This window comes from Dermacentor silvarum, chromosome 1, assembly GCF_013339745.2.
Source record: "Dermacentor silvarum isolate Dsil-2018 chromosome 1, BIME_Dsil_1.4, whole genome shotgun sequence".
In the NCBI taxonomy this organism is placed as follows: Eukaryota; Metazoa; Arthropoda; class Arachnida; order Ixodida; family Ixodidae; genus Dermacentor; species Dermacentor silvarum.
Genome location: NC_051154.1, coordinates 336,093,113 through 336,117,217, shown reverse-complemented (window position 1 = coordinate 336,117,217; position 24,105 = coordinate 336,093,113). Strand labels below are relative to the sequence as shown.

The 24,105-nt window shown below is 45.0% G+C and overlaps 1 protein-coding gene across 1 annotated transcript in view; it reads left to right on the top strand.

Annotated features, from left to right (window-relative positions):
• LOC119443683 (ATP-binding cassette sub-family C member 3) overlaps positions 1 to 24,105 on the top strand; it is a 203,301-nt gene that overhangs the window by 4,749 nt on the left and 174,447 nt on the right. Inside the window, exons 2-4 of the mRNA XM_049660466.1 lie at positions 12,179 to 12,313; positions 20,618 to 20,758; positions 22,342 to 22,476. Coding sequence (XP_049516423.1) covers positions 12,179 to 12,313; positions 20,618 to 20,758; positions 22,342 to 22,476 — 411 coding nt within the window. The remainder of the gene's footprint in view (positions 1 to 12,178; positions 12,314 to 20,617; positions 20,759 to 22,341; positions 22,477 to 24,105) is intronic.

Here is a 24,105-nt window from a genome sequence, read left to right as displayed (position 1 = left end):
AGACTTTCTATTCTGTGCAGAGGCGAGTGCCTGCTCTAAGAGGAAGTAACAAGGTAGGGTCTATGCTCCCTGGCAGTCTTCCGCGAAACCCACCGTGAAACAGAAACTTTTAGATGCGGACATGTAATAATTGAAAATAGAATTCTGGGGTTGTACGTGCCACAACCACGATCTGATTATGAATAATCAAATAAATATAATCAGATTATAAATAAACAGAGTATCTCCAAGCGACGGCAAACATTACCTTGGTTTTGTCCATCTACGTAGCATTTGTATATTTTTGAAGTTGGGCCCAAGTTAAGTGAACCACCCAGTATACTCATGAACGTTTATCGCGATAGCAATTATACACTCCAGGCGCATTTTTTGCCGTCGGTGTTACCGTGATTTTCCGTATCAAGTACAAGAGCGGTAACACCGTCGCCGCGATCCGTATGCTGTATGTGCGAGGGAAAGCGCGCGAGTGGATCCGACGATCGCGGCTCAATCTGGCGCGCGTAAGAAAGGAATGTTGACAGGACACGTCTTATATCGCGCGAAAGACTGTGGGTGGTTGAGAGGGACGGAGGAGGGGTGGCGTTGTTCTTTGAACCGAACCGGTTCATTCCGGTTCGCACCGGAACGAACCCGAATGAACCGGAACCGGCTTGAATGAACCGATCGCGGTTCGTTCTAGCGCGCGCACGGAGGAAAGCGGGGAGGCAGCGTGGGAGAGAGTGGGGGGGGGGGGGGGGGGCGTTCTACTCCGGCACCAACTGCATACTTTGCGCAGTCGCACGTACCTTATATTGAATGCGATCTGCAGACGGCTCATACCTTTGTGCGAGCTGTGTTCTCGGCGCTCAGTTTGCGTTGAAGCGAGAGACAGCTTGTCGAGCGATCCAATGCCGGCCACGGCGGCCGCATTTCGATGGGGTGAAATGCGAAAACACTTGTGTACATAGATTTAGATGCACGTTAAAGATCCCCAGGTGGTCCAAATTATTCCGGAGTCCTCCACTATGGCGTGACTCGTAATCAGATTGTGGTTTTGGCACGTAAACTCTCATAATTTCATTTAATTTCAATAGACAGTACGAATGTCACTTCGCTCGCTACTGCTGCCGTGCTTCCTCACGCCAGCATTCTGACAGCCATTGTGCGCGGGCATCGAGTGTGGTGTGTTCTTGCTTGCCTGTTACTTAGTTAGTAGGCGTATGCTTGATATTTGGTTACTAAGCGAATGTTTCCAAGTTTATACGGCCGATAAAAATAATATCCTTACTTCGTAAAGCTGTCTACTAATTTGCCTTCGCAACGATGCTGCATCATTCGGGTGAAACTGCGTTTTTTTCTGTGGGTGTTCAATTAGTCCGCTCTTTGAATTGCTTGTGCCATTCCGCACTACTAAGGCGTATATAGATATAATTGAAGGCATATGGATGTGAACGTTTGAGGAAGGGAAGTCAGGTAAGGAAATGTCTTGTAAGTCGGCATACGGAACCAGGCGTGCGCAGGCCTCGAGATGCTACGCGCTTAGAGTGGGCGAAGCTTAACGAGCTATCAAAAAGCACACAAAGATCTTTTATTTCAGCAACCCTGGGGCCGTATTCTGAAACGTTCGCCTAGGCGAAATTTCTTTTTTCGCTTTCAGGCGTGCGCTGATTGGCTGTTTTAGCAAAATAGGTTGAGCTGATTGTGTGGTTGAGCCCGACGTCATTCAATTTTGCTCAACCAGCCAATCAGCGCGCACGCTGATTTCGCCTAGGCGAACGTTTCAGAATACGGCCCCTGGTCAATACTGCACGATGAACAGAAAAAGGAAATACAGTATTATAGACTTTATGCAAATAGGGCAAAATCCAGTTTTTCAATCAATTTAGAGTGAGCCCGTCTAATTAGCTCCATTTAGATAATGAGGACAGGTCGGACTGCAGAACACGGCTGTCCTGAATATGGTGCATTTCCTTAAATATTTTGATGTTGTCAGCGAAAAGAAGAAATGAAGACTTCTGGATTGCCGAGGAAACGTTTTAATGCAAATTAATAATAGAAGTGGACCTAACACGGAACCTTGGGGCACACTACTAGATGAGGTATGGACAAAAGAACATCGATTATTGATGCTCACAAAGCAAGAGCTATGGAGGAGATAGCTGCATAGCAGAGCTACAATAGCAGCTTCAACACCATTGTGCGCAAGCTTATGGAGCAGTAGGGAATCACCCAATGAAATAATAATAATAATAATAATAATAATAATAATAATAATAATAATAATAATGTAAGACGAGAGTAAATGTCACTGCATTGGAAACTCTAGAGCGGAGTTAGCTGAACAACTAAAATAAAGTCGACCTGTATTCCTAGACACACTGGAACATAAAGAGACAAAATGAGGACAAGCCTTGCATATCCTTATAAGTTGTTTCCAATTTAAATACATGCACATAGTACCATGCGATCGGATTTATTTCGCAAAAAGCGCGAAGAACTCACAGTCTCTACTGTCTTCATGATGATGATTGTCGTTGCGACAATGATATCGCACTTTGTTACTTCGGCGAAGAGCAGAGAGCCAAGGTGGCCGCTCTGTGTACTTCGGCGGCCGTTAACTAGGGTTCTTAACGCACGAAGGAAGTTCATTTTTCTTTGCAGTATCTTCGTGAGCTATATAAATACGACGCGATCCTACACTCCGAGAGCAAGAATCTTCAGCTTATTACGGTCCGACATTCCACCAAGACAACTACCGACAGTGTTTGGGGCAGCTGCCGTACAGCAGATACTTCAGCAAAATTTGTCTACTACAGCTGTGCTATAAAACGACTTGCGGCGACGCTTATTGCGACCTAGAAACAGGATTGATGGAACTGACGCCACGATCATGTTCACGTTCCTTGCTGTGTCATTGTGGTTTCGTGTAGTGCTTTCGACTTGAATGCCACTGCGCTTTATAATTTTGCGGTGCAGACGTGTACGCAAGATAGAACCTATTTGCCCTTCGGTTGTCATTTGATGTGTGTTTCAGCATCTTCTTCCGCCAGTTAGCATGATTAACTGTAAACCGGTACGGTACGCGAATTGTTCTTTGCTCCAATTGTTATACCTGTTCTCGCCATCTATAGTTCCATGAATTTGGCAGCGCTTGTGTATGTGTGTACTGTCAAAGAACTTGTCTTTTCGGATGCTGTTCTTACTATACAGACCGAAACTATCGTAATCCGAAGCGGAAACATTTCTGGTGTCTCTGTAACCCCTAGCTCCAGTTATTTCATAAGTGCCCGACTCAGAAAGAAAAGGGAAGCGAACATTTGAAAGTTGCATTGTGCTGTTATATCCTTCCTCCATTTCCTTTATGTTTTTCTTTTTGTTTTCGAAATTTTGTAGCAGGCATGAAACGCTTGTACGGCTTAAAGTGGATGGTAGGAATTCTTCCTTCGTGATCGCCTTGACTAAAGTGTCTATACTGCTCTATAGGCGACCGCGTTCACATTGGTGCAGTCACACAATTTTATACTTAAAAAAAACTAGAAAGTGGCATAATTGCAGCTCCGATTTCATGATTCAAACAACTTTATGGCGAAGCGGAACGGATATAAAGAATTTATGGGCGATAAAATGTAACTGTAGTGCAGCTATTAGGATGGATTGACACTGGGGTCAACGACTCCGCAAACGATCACTGGGTCTCTCAACACGTTTATCTTGGTAACGCGAGCGATACGTAGTATAAGCGCCGTCGCAAAAGTATGAGAGCAGCATCGGTCATTGTTGGAGTTGTGTCTATGGCACATGACATTGAACACCAGACACCACGCAGTCAGCGAATGCAGTCATCCACACACGCGCTGCTACCCCTTTTCCACAAGCACATTATCGCTCATGACGCGAAAACGTTTTGAGTATTTATACGTTGTAGGCAAGCACCAGGAATATTTACTACGAGTAATTCGCTTTGCCTGCTAATGAGCAATTTTTAAGGTTGAAATTGTATGCGAGAACCTACTTAAGCCGTTACATAGCATAGAATCATCGTATAAGTTGTACCATTTCAGCACTCATGCACTTGAGACACCGCGACAATAAAATGACGCCTATATTGCCGTATTCGTCTTAGAACTTGGCGGGGGGAAAAGCCCGCCTTTTGAACCAGAATAAATTTTTCATTTAATTTTACTTGGGAACTAGTGATTTGATTTTGATTTCGCAGCATCTAGACCATCTTTTTGAGAGAAGGCACAGTTAAGTCATTATTAAAACATTTTGCCCAATATTGTTAGCATGCCTGTTCTGCAGCCGTTGGCCTACACGGCACCAGAAAACAGCCAAACACGACGCATGTGTGGCCGGATGAGGGGGCTGATAGTTGTCGCTTGCTTCTACAGGCTAGCTTTTCCCTCTTTTTGACTCTTTTTTCACTTTTGACTCTTTTTGTGGGGGTGTCTTTTTTTCTTATCTACGACATTTCATATCTAGGCAAATAAATCGCAATGCAGAGGCTGAATTTGTAGAGTGAACAGTAATTATAAAATATCTAGGCCACAAGATGTGCCTTTATTCACTTGAAAAGAAGCCAACACGTGGTTTCTTATTTTTCTTACAAGGTCACTGCTAATGGGGAATGAGTGTCATTTATAAGTGACACGTATACCTATAGAGATCCTTCGTCAAATAGTGGCGTTGCAGTCATGACTAAGTAAGAGTTATATGTCCAACAATTAGGCTTGATTGTAGGTTCATCTGATCGGAGTTGTCTTATGACTGCTGCAAAAGAGAATGTATATCAGCGGGAAAAGTAAGGCGGACTGAAGGGAACAATTGTTCAGTAATAACCTCATGAAGCCTACAGACAACGACATGGAAGAAAGCATTATAAATATATTTCATTCAGCCATCGTATTAAATGGTAAGAGGGGGGTTTACAGTTGATGGAAACTTCATATCGTCATTAAAAACGACATGAAAGTGAAAAAAGACAGCTCTTCGTGGGTGGTAGGGGCGCAGGAACAACTGTCACGGTTCACACGGAGTTTGATGCTTCGGTTCCTGCCGGTAGCACGTTGTGTTCTGTTGCCGGTTTATTTCTCAAGTTTTTCAGGGTTGTTCAGACGATGATGTTTTTCGCGAACATGACCTCATCCGTAAGGAATTTTCTGGTTCAATGAGAAGAGAACGAGCTAATTTCCCTTAAGCTTTCCTTGGGGCCATTGTTTGGTGGCTTCACACGATTGCACAGGTGGTGCGTTGATGCGCCTTTGAGAATATTTCGCATCACCGCGCAATCATATTAATTCTTAAAACCTGTTCCATAACGCCATAAGAAGCTTGCTTACGCTGAAGCCTAATGATTTAGCTGAATCAGATATTCCTGCCGGACTCGTTGATGTCGATTAGATTGCTCCGTGGGCATCATACACTTTACAGTATCTCTAAGTTAAACTAACAGTAGTTTTAATAAAAATAAAGTGCTAGCTACGAATAATCAGCTTGCACAGCAGGTTTTCGTGCTTTGACGAACACAATTTTTGCGAACAATAATGGTCATCAAACAGCTAAATAATCAAAACACCATAATTTATTTTTATATCATCATTGTGGTAGTTGTTTATATTTGAAACGTCAAGATAACCGTATTTTAAGGCAATTTCACTTTGTCTGATTCTCCTGGAGTGCGTCTGTTCCGAGATATTCATCATCAAATTTGACAATCAGTCAGTTAATTTTAGACCCGGCGACAAGAATCTCGACAAATTGTCAAGACGCGAGCGAACGCCCACGTGAGGGAAAAGAAAAAAAGTCAGTTGCTTGTTTTTCGCCAGGCATTAGCAAAAGTGCTACTGTCATCAGCTAAGACCAGCTTGCCAATAATATGCCACATGCAGTAAGCTACGTCGCTATGGGAGCTTAATGTTCTGCTGAGATTCATGTGCCTGAATGCGCAATTAGCTGAGTAAGCGTCAACTCTGATGATGAATATCTCGGAACAGAAGCGCTCCAGGAGAATCAAAGTGAAGTCTTCAAATACGATGTCAAGTACTTTCTTAATGCCATAGCCAGTAAGCCAACGTGGCGGGTTACTAGAATGATTGCTTCGTGTGCTACAACTTAAGGACGCAGAAGGGTAGAAGTACGTCCTATCACGTTGTACTAGTGTGCATTTATGCTGCCAGTATGCGACAGTATTATGTTTTGGTCACGAGTGCAAGCGGTGCGCGGTCGCTGGTAGTCACGGAAGCGTAATCACTCCCACCCGCCGTGGTAGCTCAGTGGCTATGGTGTTGGGCTGCTGAGCACGTGGTCGCGGGATCGAATCCCGGCCACGGCGGCCGCATTTCGATGGGGGCGAAATGCGAAAACACCCGTGTACTTAGATTTAGGTGCACGTTAAAGAACCCCTGGTGGTCCAAATTTCCGGAGTCCCCCACTACGGCGTGCCTCATAATCAGAACTGGTTTTGGCACGTAAAACCCCATAATTTAATTTTTTTAATCACTCCTCTTGTTTTTTGGGTAATAGGTTGAGGTCTGCGACGCCTTGCATTTCATATTTGCGTATTATTCGGCGACATGCCGCTAAATGTTTCATCAAATTACATGAGACGTACTTATATCTTCATATAATATGTGACGCAATGCTTATTGGTCGGGAATGCGAGCAGTGAGGGAAATCTCTTTTTAACCTTCGTAGGTTGTCTGCTATGTATCAGGCGGAGTATGAAATTGGCATGCGTAAGTATAATATTGTGTGGTACCTTTTCCTGGGCTACCAGCGAGTCGTATTTCAGGTGGATATTATTGCTCTATGTATCGATCCTCGAGAAACTACCTTGCAAGGTGCTTGATTTCACGGCCATGGGGTAATTTTTTTCTGTTTCGGGCGAATGAAGGTATTGCAGCAGGTTACAAAGAATAGATTGCATTGCACAGCGGATTAAAACTTTGTAGTTCAAAAAATATTGGAGAAAAAAAGTTGTTACTGAAAAAGATGGTGAGGCATTCTTAGTTACAGCACATAAAGAATTCTGTGTAGCGCAAGATGCCTAAGAACGACAATGGATCAGTGTGGTTGACGCATGCATTGAGCCGGCCTTCATTAGAAGGGCGCCTAACGCTGGGCTGGCCAAAATCTTTATAATAGGACATTGTGCTCATATTACACATGACGGATATATAATATCAGTGTAAATTCGAACTCCAAGAAGCCGAAAACGATTGAAATGCGCCCCTCAGTGGCGGGTTCGTCGGCATTTGCAATATAGACTTCATTAGTATAGACCTAAAGGAGCATATCATACACAAGCATATATCAGAATACCTAAAATTGACTTACCTTCTCTCTAGCGTACAACATGGATTTCGTCGTGGTTTCAGCAGAACACCACTGGAGGAGTTTTCATATGGCATTACTAGCAACCTGGATATTGGCAAACAAATTGATGCGTTATTTGCACATTTTTCTAAAACCTTTGACATCGTTATACACAATGAGCTACGAAGTAAACTAAACATAACTTTAAATAATCATCGACTGATTGATTGGATAGCTAGCTTTCTCTACTCTCGCTCTCAATTCGTTTCATTTATTTACACTTCGTCTTTGACAGCAAATGTGCCATCAAGTGTTGCGCAGGGCTCTCTTCTGGGACCTTTGCTATTTTTGACATTCATAGATGACCTTCCCAGCAGTATTAAGTCAAAAGTCGGTCTTTGTGCCGACGACTGCGTCCTATACCAGGTAATTTCTTCTCCTAGTGATCACATTTTACTTCAGGATTCCTTCCCCAGATTTTGCACCTGCTGTATGGATTGGTAGGTGCACATTAACTTTCAAAAAGCCGTAGTAGTATCATTTGGGAACAGCCATTTTTAATCACAGGATGTGCACACTTTCCACCACACCATAGTTCCCCGGGCACAGGTGCACAAATACCTCGGAATTACTTTCACACACAACGTGCCAGTGGCCACCGCATATTGATCACATTACATCTAAAGCACTAAACGAATAAGGCTACTTAAGACGAACGTTATCTAAATCGTCAAAATACGCTTAGTCACCCTGTATTATAGTACGCTTTATGCGTCTGTAACCTATATAAACTGTGCGACAATAACAGAATTGGATCTGTACAAAGGAAGCCAGTTCGTTTCATTTGTCATCGATACGATCGTGATTTCTCGCCCTCGTCCACAATGAATACTGCGAATTTCATTCCTTCTATGCACCAGACGACATGCCAATTCCATGAAGATATTACACTCAATTGTTCCCTCGTCTTGTTCCCTCGACTATCCGCTTATGAATACCTCGCGTATGCCAGTGCTTTTCCTACTATACATTGCCACAGCCTCGACGTAAAGCAATTCGTTGCTCCCGCTAACATATTTAAAAAAGTCACAGGCCTGCGCGGCACACGCAGCACAGTCACAGCGTAAGCTGGAGGAGCGGCTCAAGAGTAGCTCCAATTTGGGCGCCACGCACAACAGGGTCTTCGCGGCAGTCTGTTCGCCTCGTTTTGACGAGAATGATATGAACTGTGCGCCCGGCGACGACGGCGAGCTGCGGCTTGTAGTGCTCTCTGCACAGCAGTCGGCTGATCCCGATAAAGCCTTAGAACTGCAACTTACATGTCGGGTGCGCCACCTTTGCAGGCACCTTAAGTAGATGGCGCCACCATACTGGTGGAGGCGCGGCAGCTCGGGAGCGCGTTGATTGCGCGCCTCGTCTGAATCACATAGCGTCGTCTGCGCCTGCGGACGCTGCGTTTGCAGGCATTTTACCTAGATAGCGCCACCATACTGGCGGAGGCTCGAGTCGTCTCCCCCTGCGTGCTTGCCTTATGTACGGGTATTTTCCGCGCTCCGATAGCAAGTGTTTGTGCGGCTCAGTGGTAGAGTATCCGGCTCCCATGCAGCGGGTGCGGTTTCGATCCCGGCGGGAATCGGGTACTTTTTTCGCGTTTCCGGTGATAGCGGTTACGCGACCGCAGGGCGGCATCGTCACCACTGCATAAACGGCAATTGGAATGAGCCCATAACAGATTACGCTGTAAAACACTTGTTTCCCGAGAGTTATCGAATGCTGGAACGAGTTACTCGAATGTGTTTGTGAATTGGCACTGCCAGATTTTGTCAGAGGACTTGCGTGGTAAGCTTAATGTGCTGCTTTTTTGCGTCTGTTTCTTGTATTTGTTGTACTCCACTCCTGCAATAGACATGAGTAGGGCTGCAGTATTTGAAAACAAATAAATAAATAAATAAATAAATAAATAAATAAATAAAGTCTCTGAGACGTACATTCGGGACCACATTAGGCCTAGAAAGCGGCTACAGAATGTTGGCACATCGCACTTCGATCGCAGTTAAGCATGTAACACATGTCCTGATTAGCTTCTTTTTCAGCGTGTTTCGATTCCTGCGGCTGGTGTATGTGAGAAAAAGCGGCGAGCGCTTAATGTCATGTTGTTCCTGCACTGCTCCATTCACATAAATGCGAATGGTGAACGTAAGCAACTGCGCTACTTGAGGAAGTTTTTTGTTTGTCACTAGATGGCTCTATACATATGCATTTAGTGGCACGATGATGTTCAAATGACCGACATTATACGGATGTTCATCTTTTGGTTCTTAGAGTGCCACAGTTCACGAGTGGCGCCATTTTATATTTGAATATCGGAATGTAAAGCGCTAAGCACAGTAAACATGCTTATTAAAGAGCTCATATGCACGGATGGACGAACTCCACACATGAGCATCCTCTTTGAAACAGAGTTGAAGCTATTGTAACCAAGCGCGGCTTTTTTACCTTTCTTCTTGCATTAGCTGGGGGGCTCCTATGGGAAGAAAGATTTTTCTAACCAACCGCTGCGCCGAACTTTGTGATATTTGCTATATTTAAACCAGAAAGTTAAAAGTAGTGACCGTAGCCAGCAGATTTTTGTATTTAGGCCGTCGATGCTTTATAAAAATTGCTGAATATTGCAAAATTTTTGAACATAAGTCCAATAATTTAAAGTTTACAACTCTAACTGAGAAATAAAAGATGTCACCATATCTGTAAACTGCAATTAATAATACACCTAACGTGGGCAAAATTTATGTACTACGCAATGCTCTAAAGTATACCCCCACTTTGGAAATTGCACTCATGCAAAACCCTTGTAGGCATTGTAACACCTTCACGTAAGCTGTATATTCATAGATCAAATTTGTCCTTTTAGATTATCTAACAGATGTAGTTTACAGAACTGCGATATCTCTTTCTTAGTGCAAAGCTATGGTTTTTTAACTACCTGTATCTATTTCAATTATTGACCAATTTTTGGCAATTATTGTGTAAAATTTCAGGCCCAAAATTAAAATACTGCTTGCTACAGTCGCTAGAAATTAACCTTGTCTCCCAAACGGAACAAATATAATTCAAATTGGTCCAGGGATTGTCTCACAAAAGCCTTTTAGCGTTTTACATGCATTTCAATAGGCGTCACCGGAATTTGCACCAAGGTGCAAATTTTTCTTGAAGTTCAATATATGACCTTTATGTTTGTAATTAACCCCCCTACGATAATGCCCAACTCGGGCGCTGTAGGTATTTGTAATAAATAAAAAATAAATAAAGGTAAATCTTCCTCTTTAAGACCCATGGTTGTAGCCAACAAAACATCCAATGTTAAATTACTTATTGTGCAAAATAAACTACTCCTTCTTTCGATATCTATTTTCTGCGCTTATTCACCAGCAATCCCTCCAGCTGTCTTTTACTATCACCCATATCCCTTCAGATTTCTCAGCTTTACCCCTACAGTCTTTAAAACCCAAGGCCTGAGTAAAAGCGCGCTCAGTTACTTTTGGATCGAGGCCGTTTCGTGCTACTAAAACATACTGTATTATGTTTTCCCTGTTTCCATGTTCTAGGTATAAGTAGTTGGCATCAAAAATCGTCCTCCTCTACCCCTCCACCTTCCCCCTACTTTGCAGCGCCATTTATCTTTGCACCTGCAAGCTCACTTGCACCAGCACCTCGAGGACGGGACTGCAGCCCATCTATGGCTAGCAGCAGCATTTTAAAATACGTACTCCTTTGTCAAAGGAATGTCCAACACCGTACGTTGCGGATTTCCGGTTGCAACGAAAAAATCGCGCACCTTTTTTGCGGGCGCCTTTGTGTCAACCAGAAAGTACTGGCGCTTTTCTCCACGCTAAACTAGCTGGACTAGCGCCCACTTAGACAAAAGCTAAATTCTGCACACTGGCCTACAGGGACATCAGCGCATGCCACTGTATAGCAGCGTTTTGGATTGTGCAACACATTGTGATTGCGCTCGATGTGGACGTGGTATGGCTCAGTGGGACATTCACTGCGTGTATGACTACGTGGCGCCTTTACAGACTGTGCGACAGCATCCACACAGACAATTTTATATTTTTCATTCTTCTCTTTTTTGATCTCACCTGCTTTCCCCTTCCCCTGTACTGGGTAGCCAAGTGAAGATTTCCTCTGGTTGACCTCCTTGTCTTTTCTTTGCTTTTCTATCTCTCTCTCTCTCTCTGAGCTACGTCAGCCTCAAAAAAGGGGGAGGGGGGAGGTGAGGTGGTTACGCCTCACATGGAATGATAGCAATTTACATATAATCGCTGTCAAAGCTTTTCACTATTGAAACAATAAGTACTGGACTAAACACATAACACTTAAAGCGGAAGCTCTAATAATCCCTTGGTTTGTCATCTCGCCGTTGGCTATTCTCCAAGAGATACCACTGCATGCTGACAATAATAACGGCATGACGGCCGATGATATTCACAAATGAGGGTGGGCCAACAGCGTCTACACTGCGGGAGTTCAAGCAAGCATGTCCCAATACTTCTGACGGTCGCATCGTTCATTCATATAGTGATAATGACTACGCCTTAATTATTGTATTGCCGTAAATGAAATATAAACGGTAATGTTTCTGATTCAATGTTCAATTATGGGGCCTATTTAGGTAAAAAACTTTGTTGGTGAATATTCTGCTGTGGTGAATATTGTTTTCCCGACAACAGAGCTATTTTATCGGTGCCGCTCAGTGTTAAATATCTCGGTAGGCCCTCCCTATTTCCCTGGTATAATTGTTGCTATATAATGAACTTGACGTTTATTCAGGCCGACAATTCAGGAGTACATTCTTGGTAACATTACAACTTGTCATCTACAGGCGCTACTGGTTGTGTCCACTGCACTGAGCACTGCGAAAGGCTGGTTGATGCTAGAGGACGCCAAAGTGAACAATTTCATCAGCGGAGCCATGTTGCGAGAAGCATCCTCTACTTTAGCCATGGCGTTCTCTCTGGTAAGATTACCTGACCATTTTTTAAAAGCGTGTTGGTTCTCCTAAAGCAGGTATATATAGGCTTCTCTACTCTTCTTCAGTGACATTTAGGATGTTATTAAACAATTCACAAATGTCGCCATGCTATGTTGTGTCTCAATGCTCAAATATTTCGTACAGAACACTTCGTTGTAACATGTGCCCAAGCCATATGTGGTACTGCCAGTACTCAAAGTGTATAGGCACAACGGCACCTCATGAAATACTGTGTCAGGACATCTGCTAAATGTGCCACCATGTATGTTTCAAACTGCATTGTTTATGCTATGTTGAACTATTGTTTTGGTAACCTGTTGAGTATAGGAAGCTGAAAACGCTCTCATGGTGGTTAAATAATTTTCATTTTGTAATTGGACGAAATGTAACGGAATTGAATTACGTAAATAATTTTTAAAGCGTTCTGTTTGCTTTCTGATTGTTTGCCTGAGAAGCGTTGTCAGTTCAGTCTCTGTCCTTTAGGGCTTTAGAACAAGTCAGTGGTTAATACTTCTATGTGGAAGTGTTAAGTGTAAGTGTTCTAAGTGTTAAGTGTAAATACTTTTTACCGTGAGATGCAGCTCGGGCTACATCTCACGGTAAGAAGTATTTACACTTCACAAACCCTTACTAACATAATACAATGTATTTACTAACACACAGAAAAAAAATTACAGCTGCATGGAGGTCAAGTTAGTGGCAGTTGCTACCTAGTCTTGTCCATTGTACATTGGGCTGTGTAATGCGGTCTTAGTGAAACGTTTCAATGAACTCTATTTTTGTGTCGTTTGTTTGTGTCGTCCTCATGTTTAATTACGCTGCAGTTTTTGTAATTTTGTGAACATGTATAAAAATTACTATGCTACCTAGTGACGCATACACAGGGTGATCCTTTTTAAGTGTAAAGACATTTTTTTAAAAATAGCCTGTTGCAGATAAAATAATTATAGTCGTTGAGCTGGAATATTCAGAGGTGGACATTACTTGCACGAGAACTCGAAACACCTATTCAACTAATTGAATAATAGAACAACCAGTGTCCTTGAAGTCTTTCCTCTGTTAAGGGCCGATCGTCAAGTTTTTTGAGTGTGGTCGCGAGTACTTTTCTTGTCACATTGTAACGGGGACAGTCAAAGCGGAGTTGCTTGATCATCCCCTCGCAGCTACAGTTTTCGCAAGCAGGGCTGTCGGCCATTCCAATGCGGAAGAAATAGGCGTCCGTGAATGCCAAGCCGAGGCACAGGCGGCACAGAACGGTTCCTTACACTTGTGGTATCCCTGGTAGAAGACGGAGTTGCTGACGTGGATCCAATCTGTGGTGACGGGCGTTCGTGAATGCACTCGTGTTCCTAAAAGTCTGTGCAAGCTCTCGTGCGAGGGAGCGAAGCCTTGTCGCTGCATCTATTCTCTAGACAGGCAGCGTCGTGGGCCGATCGAGCAGCGTTATCCGCACTATTTCCAGAAATTCCGCAGTGACCCGGTATCGAGTGGCAGATCATGTTGTGCCTCTGGTCGATTGCGTGATGGTGAAGTAGTCGGATGTCTGCGACTAATTGTGCATTAGGTCCGTGGTTGAAAGGGCACAGCAGGCACTGGAGAGCTGCCTTCGAGTCACAAAAGATGGACCATGACTGTGATGATTGGGGACCAATAAATTCCAGAGCAGCACGGATAGCTGCGAGTTCTGCAGCCGTCGATGATGTAATGTGAGACGTCTTGAATTTGATGGTGACAGATTTCACGGGAATTACCACTGCTCCAGCTGAACTTTTGGAGGAGACAGAACCGTCCTTGTAAACGTGGGTGCGTTTTCTGTGCTTTTCATGCATGAATGAAAGCACGGTTTGGAGGGTGAATGACGACATCTCCGTTTTCTTTTTGATACCGGGAATTACAAGAAGGGCTTGGATTGGATGCAGGCACCACAGCGGCAGAGATGGTCGTGCTGCAGGCATGAAGTTCGACAGAAAGGTTCCATGGTTGTTAGCGATAATCCTGCTAAACGCTGAACGACGTCGAGCGGCAGGAAGCGAGGCGATATGATGCGATTGAAGTCGAGCGGAATGCCTGATGCGCATCCTTAAAGCGTCGACTTGAATGTATCTATTGATGGAGTGGTCATGCGCGATGGCTATTGTTGCGGCATTTGATGTACACCTGGGAAGGCCAAGGCATATTCGCAGAGCATCATCTTGCACCGACTGGAGGGCACGGAGGTTGGTCGTACCGGTCCCACCCAGTACAGGTCAGCTACAGCGTAGGAGACTCAGGAACAGTGTGTTATAGAGTTGGAGCATCGCCCTCACAGGCGCACCCCATGACATTCCCGCGAGAAATCTGAGCGTATGGATTATCATGGCTAGCTTCTTTCTTAGGTAGGAGAGATGAGAACTCCAGGAGGTGTCTAGATCTATTATCACTCCTCGAAAACGGTGCGTCTTTTTATTAATTCTGACGACGTACGGTCTAAATGCTTTGCGCATGAAAGCAGCCATATAGCCCTTCTCAGAGGACACCTCCAGATCTTGTGATCGAAACTAACCGGATATTAGTTTGGCCCCTTTTGAAGTATGATACACACCTAAGGATGCGTCACTCTTGATAACCAAATCCATGTATCACCTGCATAGATCGACAGATGGACGGATTGCGGAAGGGAATAAACCAGGTCGATGAGCATGAGGTTAAATAGCGTGGGGCTCAAGACTCCAACTTGTGTTACCCCATGGTAGGTGTTGTGACATGTTGTGATGTCACACCATCCTCTGTTTGCACAAAGAATTAGCTGTCCTTCAAGTAGCTTAATATCCATCGAAAAACAAGGCCACTTAGGCTGACATCGCCCAAGGCGTCCAAAGTGGCTCCATGCGTTATACTGTTGTAAGCACTTTTATCGTCCAGGAACATCGCCGCTGACAGTCTTCTGAGGCCTTTAGCAGCGAAGCTGTTCAATCTAGCCGTAAAAAGTATGATGTTTCACAGAAAGCTAGCCGCGCCGTAGCCATGGCAACCAGCGACGCCGCAGCTGCTAGAACACCTGGCGAAACATACCGCCTGTGTACTGCGCAAGCGCCGACAGCGAGCAACGACTATGTAAGCCGGTACGCGGCGGCGCTCGATCAGATGCAGCCATGGGACGTACAAAGATAGTACGTACGCCCGAAGAAGCGGCGATTCGATAAGCGAGGCTTGCCGCTGTACGAGAGCGGCAACGGCAGCGATGAGCAGATTCAGAATACGCGGCCAGGGAAAGGGTAAGGAAAGGGAACGCCATGAAATCGGCCAGCTTCGCTGTGTCTTAAGTCTTGCGCGGCCTAGTTCGAGCGTTCGCCTTTTTTTTTTTTTTCGTGCTGAACAGACGAGACTAGATCTATTACGTTGGCTCTAGAAGAGCGTCCGCGTCGGATGCCTATCGTCAGGGTAAATCTCTTAATCTTCTAGATACCACTCTAGACGTGTCAGCGCCCAGGGCTGGGCAAAGATACTTTGCAACTGTATCATGATACGGTACAAGATACTCGGGAACAAGTATTTGAGATACAAATAAAAGATACTACCGCAATTATTGTATCCGATACGATACTTTCCATTCGAATCTTAAGGTACTTTGATACGTTCGCAAATTTCTTATTTAGATTTATAAAATGCATGTCAATAGTTTTTAGCGCAAGGAAACACACATCACGAGAGAAGGCACACAGGAAACAGCGCTGTGTTCTGTGTGCCGTCTCTCGTGTCGTGCGTTTCTTTGCGCTAAAAACTATTAACGCGCAATACCAACTAGTCCACCAGTCTGTTATGTTATAAAATCTAACAGCAAACGCGTATGTACAAAAAAGTTTGCTTGAAAATTTCTTAACTCCCACCACCTTCCACCGTGACTCCGACCAACCTTGTTTCAATTGAAAAAATAATGTCTCTTAGTTTCTCAAAATGTTTGCCTTTTTTACTCAAAGTATAACATTGTCATTCCGAAACAATTTATTGGGATTGCTTTAGCTGATTAACATGAAAGCTTTTGATACGATGCACTGGCAGCGGTTCTTGGTTGTTGATTTTGTAATTGATGGGAGCCGTGGCTGTGCTTGCCGACTAGTTAGCGGGTCGCCATCTAACTACAAGAACGTCAATAAGAAGCCTCTGCATAATGGCGCAAATACCGCTGTGGAGTTTTACCTCATCCGGCAAAACCAAAAATCAAGTAAACAAAAGGTTGGCTGCGCGCAGGCGTTCGCGCGCTTGTTTTTGTTGAGACAGCGCGAGACCCACCACGTGACTCTGCTCCACCAATAGGGATGCGCCGATCTCATGCGTGCCCTCGCTGAAGGCCTCTGGCGGAAAGATAAACGAATGTCGTTGCCTTTAGCTTTATTTAGATGGCTTAGTGGCAGCAGTATCAGCTTGAAAAGCTGAGTTTAGCCAACGTTTATAGTTTCGCACGGTGATGTTAGGATAGCAGTATCTTGTATCTTAAGATACAAGACACATTCTTTCATAAATACAGATACTGAAACACGTCCTGCAAGACGTATCATGATACAGATACAAGATAGGCAATTAGTATCGAAGATAGTGTCTAAAAGAAATATATCGTCGACACTGCCCAGCACTGCCAGCAGCATCCTCCCCATCACCTTTCCTAGACAACTGACCAGAGCAATGGGACGATAAAACGTCAAGTCTAGTGGTGATTTGCCTGGTTTGAGCGGAAGGACAAGGCGGCTGGACTTCCAAGCAACAGGAACGACTCCTCCACGCCATGAATTGTTGTACACGTCCAGAAAAGCTTGCCGGTCTCTTTGACCGAGGTTGCAAAGAGCTGCGTATGTTACCCCGTCAGTCCCAGGCGATAAGGAACGTCTGCACGCTGCCAATGCCGCGTGCAACTCCTCAGTAGAAAACCTATTGTCCATACGAGCATCCCGCGAGATTGGAACCTCACGGGGACCATGTGCGGAGAACGAGCACGGTTGACCAGCAACCTTCGAATGGAAGTCCTATGCTACATCGACATCTCAGCGACCATGGCAGAGAGCCAGACATTTGAAAGGGTGGCGTTGTTGCGGCAATGTTCGAAGACCGCGCACCGTTTGCCATACATGTGACAGGAGTTTGTGTGGGTCAAGATAATCAAAGGAAGTATTCCATCTCAGAGATTGCAGTAAGTTGATCCGACGCTGGAGCTTCCTCTGCATGCGTCTCGCCTCCCTTAAGTCGTAGATGGACATGGTGCGCTTGCACCGTCGTTCCGCACCACGGCGAATTGCTCGGAGCCGCTTCAATGCCGCTTCGAATTCAGGAAATTTCGGATTTATTCTTAACAATGCTTGTGGCTTGAAGAGCGTAGTTATATAACTCCTCGATGTTTCCAGGTAGACAGTGCTGAGTCGTTTGGCACATCTCCGTAACAACATGTATTTCGGCCAGTCGATGCGTTCAATATTGTGTTAAAGTGGGACATGCCAGTGCCTTCGATTTTAAAATATAAGTTGCTACGTGGTCACTACCATGCGCTTCATTCTCCTGAAACCACTTCACACTGGCACTGAGGCATCTTGTAACAAGAGTTAAGTCCAGGCAGCTGCTGCATGTAACTCCCCGCAGAAAAGTGGAACTTCCACCATTTAGGCAGCAGAGTTCATGCTCCGACTCGAAGGTTAGTACACCTTTTCCTCGGCAATCCATCTGTAAGCTTGCTCAAAGCGGATTATGCTCGTTGAAATCGCCGGTAATAATACATGCTCCAGGTGTCGCTGCTAAAACTGCACTTAGTCTTGCATTGATAAATCGGCTCGAAGGTGAAATGCAGGCACCTGAGTAGTTCACAGCAGCATAAGCTATCTGACTATGTTTTTTCACCAAGCCCAAGGGGTTACTTAGGACCCCTTTAACGTTTTTTCACAATCGCTGAAGTCAGCGGGATTACAAAAATTGCAGGCAACACTGCTCCTAAAGACTCAAATTTGCCAGTTTCTTCACGCCTTTGTGATTTGTGGCATACTGCGACGGAGAACCACCATATATCATCCGCCTGTAAAGTCGGCGGGTTTGAAGCATGTGCAATGGTATGGTAAATCTTTATTGAAAGAGGGATGGCTCATAGGCCTATTAAGGGTATTGGAGTTGGGGAATTGTGAGATGAGGATAGGGCCAGTCACTGAGGAATGCTTCCCTGCATGGTTACACAACGCGGATAATTCCCGATTCCGCAGCAAAGGCGAACAGCGCTCGCAGGACACTGTCGGCCTCCGCCGAGGGACGGATCCACTACTCGAAGCTGGCCACTTGCCCCCGTTGCTTTCGATGGAGGACTGAATACTTTGGGCACTCCCACAGCAAGCGCCTGGTGGTTGGCGCAACTGCCGTTTTACACGCTTGGCAACTTGTTTGTATAGGTGGTAGCTCTTCCTTAGAGTTGCCCGGAAGGCGTCTTCTTTTCTTGTGTGCACGTCAGGGTGCAACTACATCCGGCGTCAGTGCAGTACCGGTTCGGGCTTTGTGCACGACTACTTGACACGCGCGCGACAAGTCTGCAGGCAGTGGATCTTCCTTCGGCGTATGTTGTAGGCGTTCACGCAGCTGGTGTCGCCTTTGTCGTTGTTCTAGGGAGGATTTATCTTCGTTTCCGTTATTTTGCAGGGACACAAAATTTGCTACGTCGCTGCGGCAGTTTAAGGTTAGTATCGCGCTCGCGATATTCACGATATAGTGGCCGGGAACCCACCATACACGAGTTTCGACTGCGTGCACCGTGCGCAGCCTCCTCCTTGCCTGTGCTATCTTCCTTGGGATGGGGTCAGTTGGGAGGCTCGTAATACGCGCACCGCCGCCTGACTGTCGGTATATGTTGTAATTTGTGAAGTAGCTGGAGGTTCTTCAACGGCTTCGTGGCAGTGCGTCACAGACAGCCAGTAGTTCGAACGTTGGTGGTTCTTGATTACCAAGCCTGTAGCGTCTGTAAACGAGTACGTTTATCTAGGTCAATTACTCACACGGGACCCTGGTCATGAGAAAAACATATTCAGAAGAATAAAATTGGATTGGAGTGCATACGGCAGGCATTGAGAAATCCTGACTGGGACCTTGCCACTGCTGTTGAAAATAAAAGTGTACAATCATTGCATTCTACCGGTGCTAACATATGGGGCAGAGACTGGGAGGTTAACAAAGAAGCTCGAGAACAAGTTAAGGACCGCACAAAGAGCGATGGAACAAAAAATGTTAGGCCTATCGTTAAGCGACAGGAAGAGAGCGGTGTGGATCAGAGAACAAATGGGAATAGCCGATATTTTAGTTCACATTAAGCGTAAAAAAATGAAGCTGAGCAGGCCATGTAATGCGTGTGATGGATAACCGGTGGACCACTAGAGTTACAGAATGAATACCAAGAGAAGGGAAGCTCACTCGAGGACGGCAGAAAACTAGGTGGGGTGATGAAGTTAGAAAATTTGCAGGCGCAAGTTGGAATCAGCTAACGCAAGACAGGGGTAATTGGATATCACAGGGAGAGGCCTTCGTCCTGCAGCAGATATAAATATAGGCTGATGATGATGATGTTGATGATTACCAAATACGTACTGTCGGGCGCGCAAGGGTTCCAGCTGGTTAGACTCTCTGTGAGCCAATTTGAGTAGCACTTTCTTCGCTATGGGTGGCGGTGCGGGTCCATGCGCCCTGGCAGATGTCGTGAGTCAACCAGTTGCGTATGTGTCTCCAACGGTGGCGTCAATGGTGCGGGCTCCAACTCTGAGTCCGGGGTTTCGCCAAGAGCGCGTAGAAAAGCGCGGCCCTGGTGAGTTGAGTGGCGTCGGAGCTCCATATTGCACCTATATGTTCGATAATGTGTTCAAGTGGTGGCAATTGCACTGAGCAACGCAGATCGTCCATATGTACAATAAACGCGGAACATTTAGATGTTAGTATTTTTTTTTGCCGCATCAAGGGAACTTTATGTAGAGGGTAAATGTATTGAAAGCTACTTGTACCACGGGTCGCATCTCACCATTCTCACTTTTTTTTCTGAACTGCTTTATTAACAATCCGGTAGCGTCCGGTAGTGTTAAGGGCACTTATTCACAAAATTTTATCCTTGCACGTAGAAGCAGATTTCAGACGAGCGTTGTGCTGGACATGCCGTTAGCGATTGCTGTGGGGTATTGGCAAACAGAACTCTCAACGAAATGTTTTGTCGAATTAACCCTAGATTTTTTTACATTTTTCCCTTGACCAGGCAACCTTCATTATTGAAAAGTTTAATTGCTGAATTGCAACAATTTGCCTGATCCGCAGATTCTCCTGTCGGTTATCGTGTGGCGGCGCTGGCGGCGATGTCTTCCACCGTCAGCATTCGTGGTGGCTTTGTTGGGTCTGCAGTCTACTGCATGCGTGCTGGACGCCTTTCGGCTGTTCACGACAGTCGTCGATCCGAAGGTTGGTATACTTCCTCTACTACCTTTCGACAATGCCAGCACGGAGCCGGTGTTTGAAAGCAAAATTATGGTGGTTAGTGGCGTGCGTGAACCAAGAATGAGAAACGCATTTAGTTACTAAGACGTTCTTTTCCATGTGAGTTTCCAAAGTTGCTGACAATGTCTTCGAATGTTCTGCCAGGGCAACATAACTATAGGCGAAGTATAGAAATGGGCACACTTTTGCCGGAGCATAATCTAGAACACTGCTCGTTGAGTGCGTGTCGGTAAGTATTGTTTTGTCTAACGGCAGTCGCTGTCGCTGTACAGTGCTGTGAAATGCGAGATATACTATAGGTTTGTATATCCTTGTCCCAGATGTTCAAAAGATTGTAGCAACTTTCCAACTGCAGCTCGCCATGCGAACAGCACTGACCGTACTGTTTAGCCTGAACGGTGTGCTCCGATATAGTGGGTATTGCTGACATTGGCCGACGCACAGGACGTTTCTGGCGGTGAAGGAGTACTGACGTATGTACTGATTGAAAATAGTGTTGGCAAGGAGAAACCGCCAAGAATAGCGCGATGTGCTATGACAGCCTCTGAACTACCATGGCTATATCAGACGTAATGCTTATTGTGAATGTACCAACTGGGAGGAAGAGATGATTACTGATGCACTGGCAAACTAGATTAATTCTAGTTAATATCTTAGCCCATGTACCTAGAGGCAAGCCGTTATACCGTTTTGTGCACTAACTCGGATTAGGCTCAACAAAGGAAGGCATGTGCGGGAGTGCGAAGTATTATCCTGCAGAAAAGGCTGTAGAGGCAGCTTTACTAAGCTCGAGAGTTGTTACCCTTCCGCAACTTCAAAACCGAGCGCAAAAATTGGTGCCAGGAGACCGTCTAAAAGTAGCAGATCATTGAGACCAGCCACCACCGCCTGCTTGCATAGGTTGAAACTGTAAGTTCTGCGCCAGGCTATGTATTTTGGCCAGGTCTGAGCAATATTTGCGGTGACGACCCAGTCAGACTTCAGATATCTCCACGTTGTCGACCTGTAGCATTTACACCGGCTGAAGGCACGATTCATTCGTTCATTACAAGAGTTATTCATCATAAAGCTCTAACAAGAAATTATATTTTTAGCAGTATGTGGATTGCTAACTGCGTGCATAGAAGCATTTTTGAAAGCAAATGATTCAGGCCAACAGTTTGAATTGTTCACGACATAAAAGTGTCCATATTTTAATTTCGATTATGTATTTAACACAAGGAGAGAACTACGAACATTTGATTAATGACTGCTTGCTTGCATTGAAAACGTAAATATTGAGAAGTTACGATCACGGATGTTATTTAACAGTGTATTAGAATATATAGAAAACATCTAAAATTGTTTTTGAAATACTAGGTTACCAAAAGCAGCCGTGGCAGAAGTATTTGCCATTTACAGTAGTAAAATGATGCAAGGGCTCCCTTCAAATGACTTGAAAGTGACCGTTTTGGTGCACTAATTTATTGGTTTGCCTAGTGTAATTTTCGAATTAGAATATGCTTGAATTTAGCCAACTTCTGAGTTCATATAAACTTTCTTTTCAGGATATAACCCCATTTGCTAATCGTCTCCAACACAAGTCTCTTATTGTGAGTTTTCTCCTGGTGGCTGCAGTACTTGGAAGTTTTCTCGTGGCAGAGGTGCACGACTTGGTCATCAAAAAGCCGAGTTCATCACAGGTGAGTTGTGGAACCCGTTCGAGCAACAAGCTTTCGAAGAACTTGAACTTGGCCCAGTTGTTTTTATTGCATGCCATGTTTACCACCAAGTAAAAACGAAGACACCTAAATAAACACGAACGACACCGCCCGCGTCGTTGTTCGTGTTTCTTTTGCTGTCCTTGTCTTCAGCTGTAAACATGTCATGTGGAACACGTGTGTATGGGTCGCAGATGGGTCGAATAGCCTTGTGGTTTACGCTGTCAGCATGTAGCACAATTCAACTTCCCGGTCTTCTTTTACTGGGCTATTCAGACAATTTGATAACGATCATGCAAGCTTTCCTCACGTATTGAACAGGAAAACAATTTGCGCAGAGTAGCACCCTTGAGTTGGCAGGGCACCCTATGCGAATTAACAGATGAAGTAGTCCCCAGGGCCCGTGAAGACGCGGAAAAGTTGTCATTGGCGAATATCTGTTCACAGGCATCGAGCTGAAGTTTGACGAAGTACCCTTAAGCGAAAAACGCTTCTGGACATGTGATCCGACAAGAACCTCAATTCCTTCGGCGCCAAATAGAGTTGCCCTGGAACCGAACATGCAGCGGATACTTTCCCAGTGATAGACTGATGCGCTAGACGGTATGGCATCATGTACAGTGTAGTGCAAACGGAACACACAAGGCTACAGAAAGACGTTCCCGTCTTCATGTATATATCTCCTTGTGTGTTCAGTTTCCGCTACACTATACGTACATGGCATTTTCCCACACGTCAACCTCATTTTTCTCCCGCATGTCAACCTCATTTAGTTAAAAACTTAGTTAGTGAATTTTTGTTAATTAGTCGATTATGCATGTCAATTTTTTGTGGAAATAATGTCCGCCTCTTCGAGTAGACCAGCTCATTAACTAGAATTGGGCTATCTGCGACAGGCAACCTTAAATAAATTTTGAGTGTTCGCTGAAACACCCTGAATATAGGCTCGTGAAAGCGCTCCCTCATACCATTATTCATGGGATGGTACACCGTTGTGCGTATGCGAAAGGCATTAATGTGCCGTGTGTTACTAGTGACGAAAATCTGATTAGAACTGCCTGCCACGGTTGGAAGGCACCCCGAAGCGTGGCATAGGGAAGCCACTGGCAATTGTTTCGGCTGGGATGTCCACGGTATAGGAATGGTCTCCACTTAGCGGGTGAATCTATCCACGCATGTTGGCAATTACCTGTGTCCTTGGCAAGGTGGTAGCGGGCCAACGATTACTAGGTGGCTATGGTCGAATTGGGAATCCGGCTTCGAGAGTGTTCCTAGTGGTGTCAAGGTGTGTCGCTGTATCTTGGAACGCTGACAAGCAACCCCTTCACGTTCCCAACGCCGGAGGTCGCGTTTAAACATGGTCAGACGAACCTTGCTGTGACCAATCTCTTAGTGTCTCGGATCCCTTTATGAGAGATTGTGTACAAAGATTGAAACACCTGGCGACGGAGGTGAGAAAGCACAAATGTGAGAACATTGCTAATACTCGTGTCACAGCAAATGTTCTCTTGTGACCCGGTAATAGGCAGACAATGCAATTTCATTGCAGTGGTTGCATTCATCAGGTTCTTTAGCTCGTCGACTTTACGTTGAGCTGCCGTCAAAGTGGAA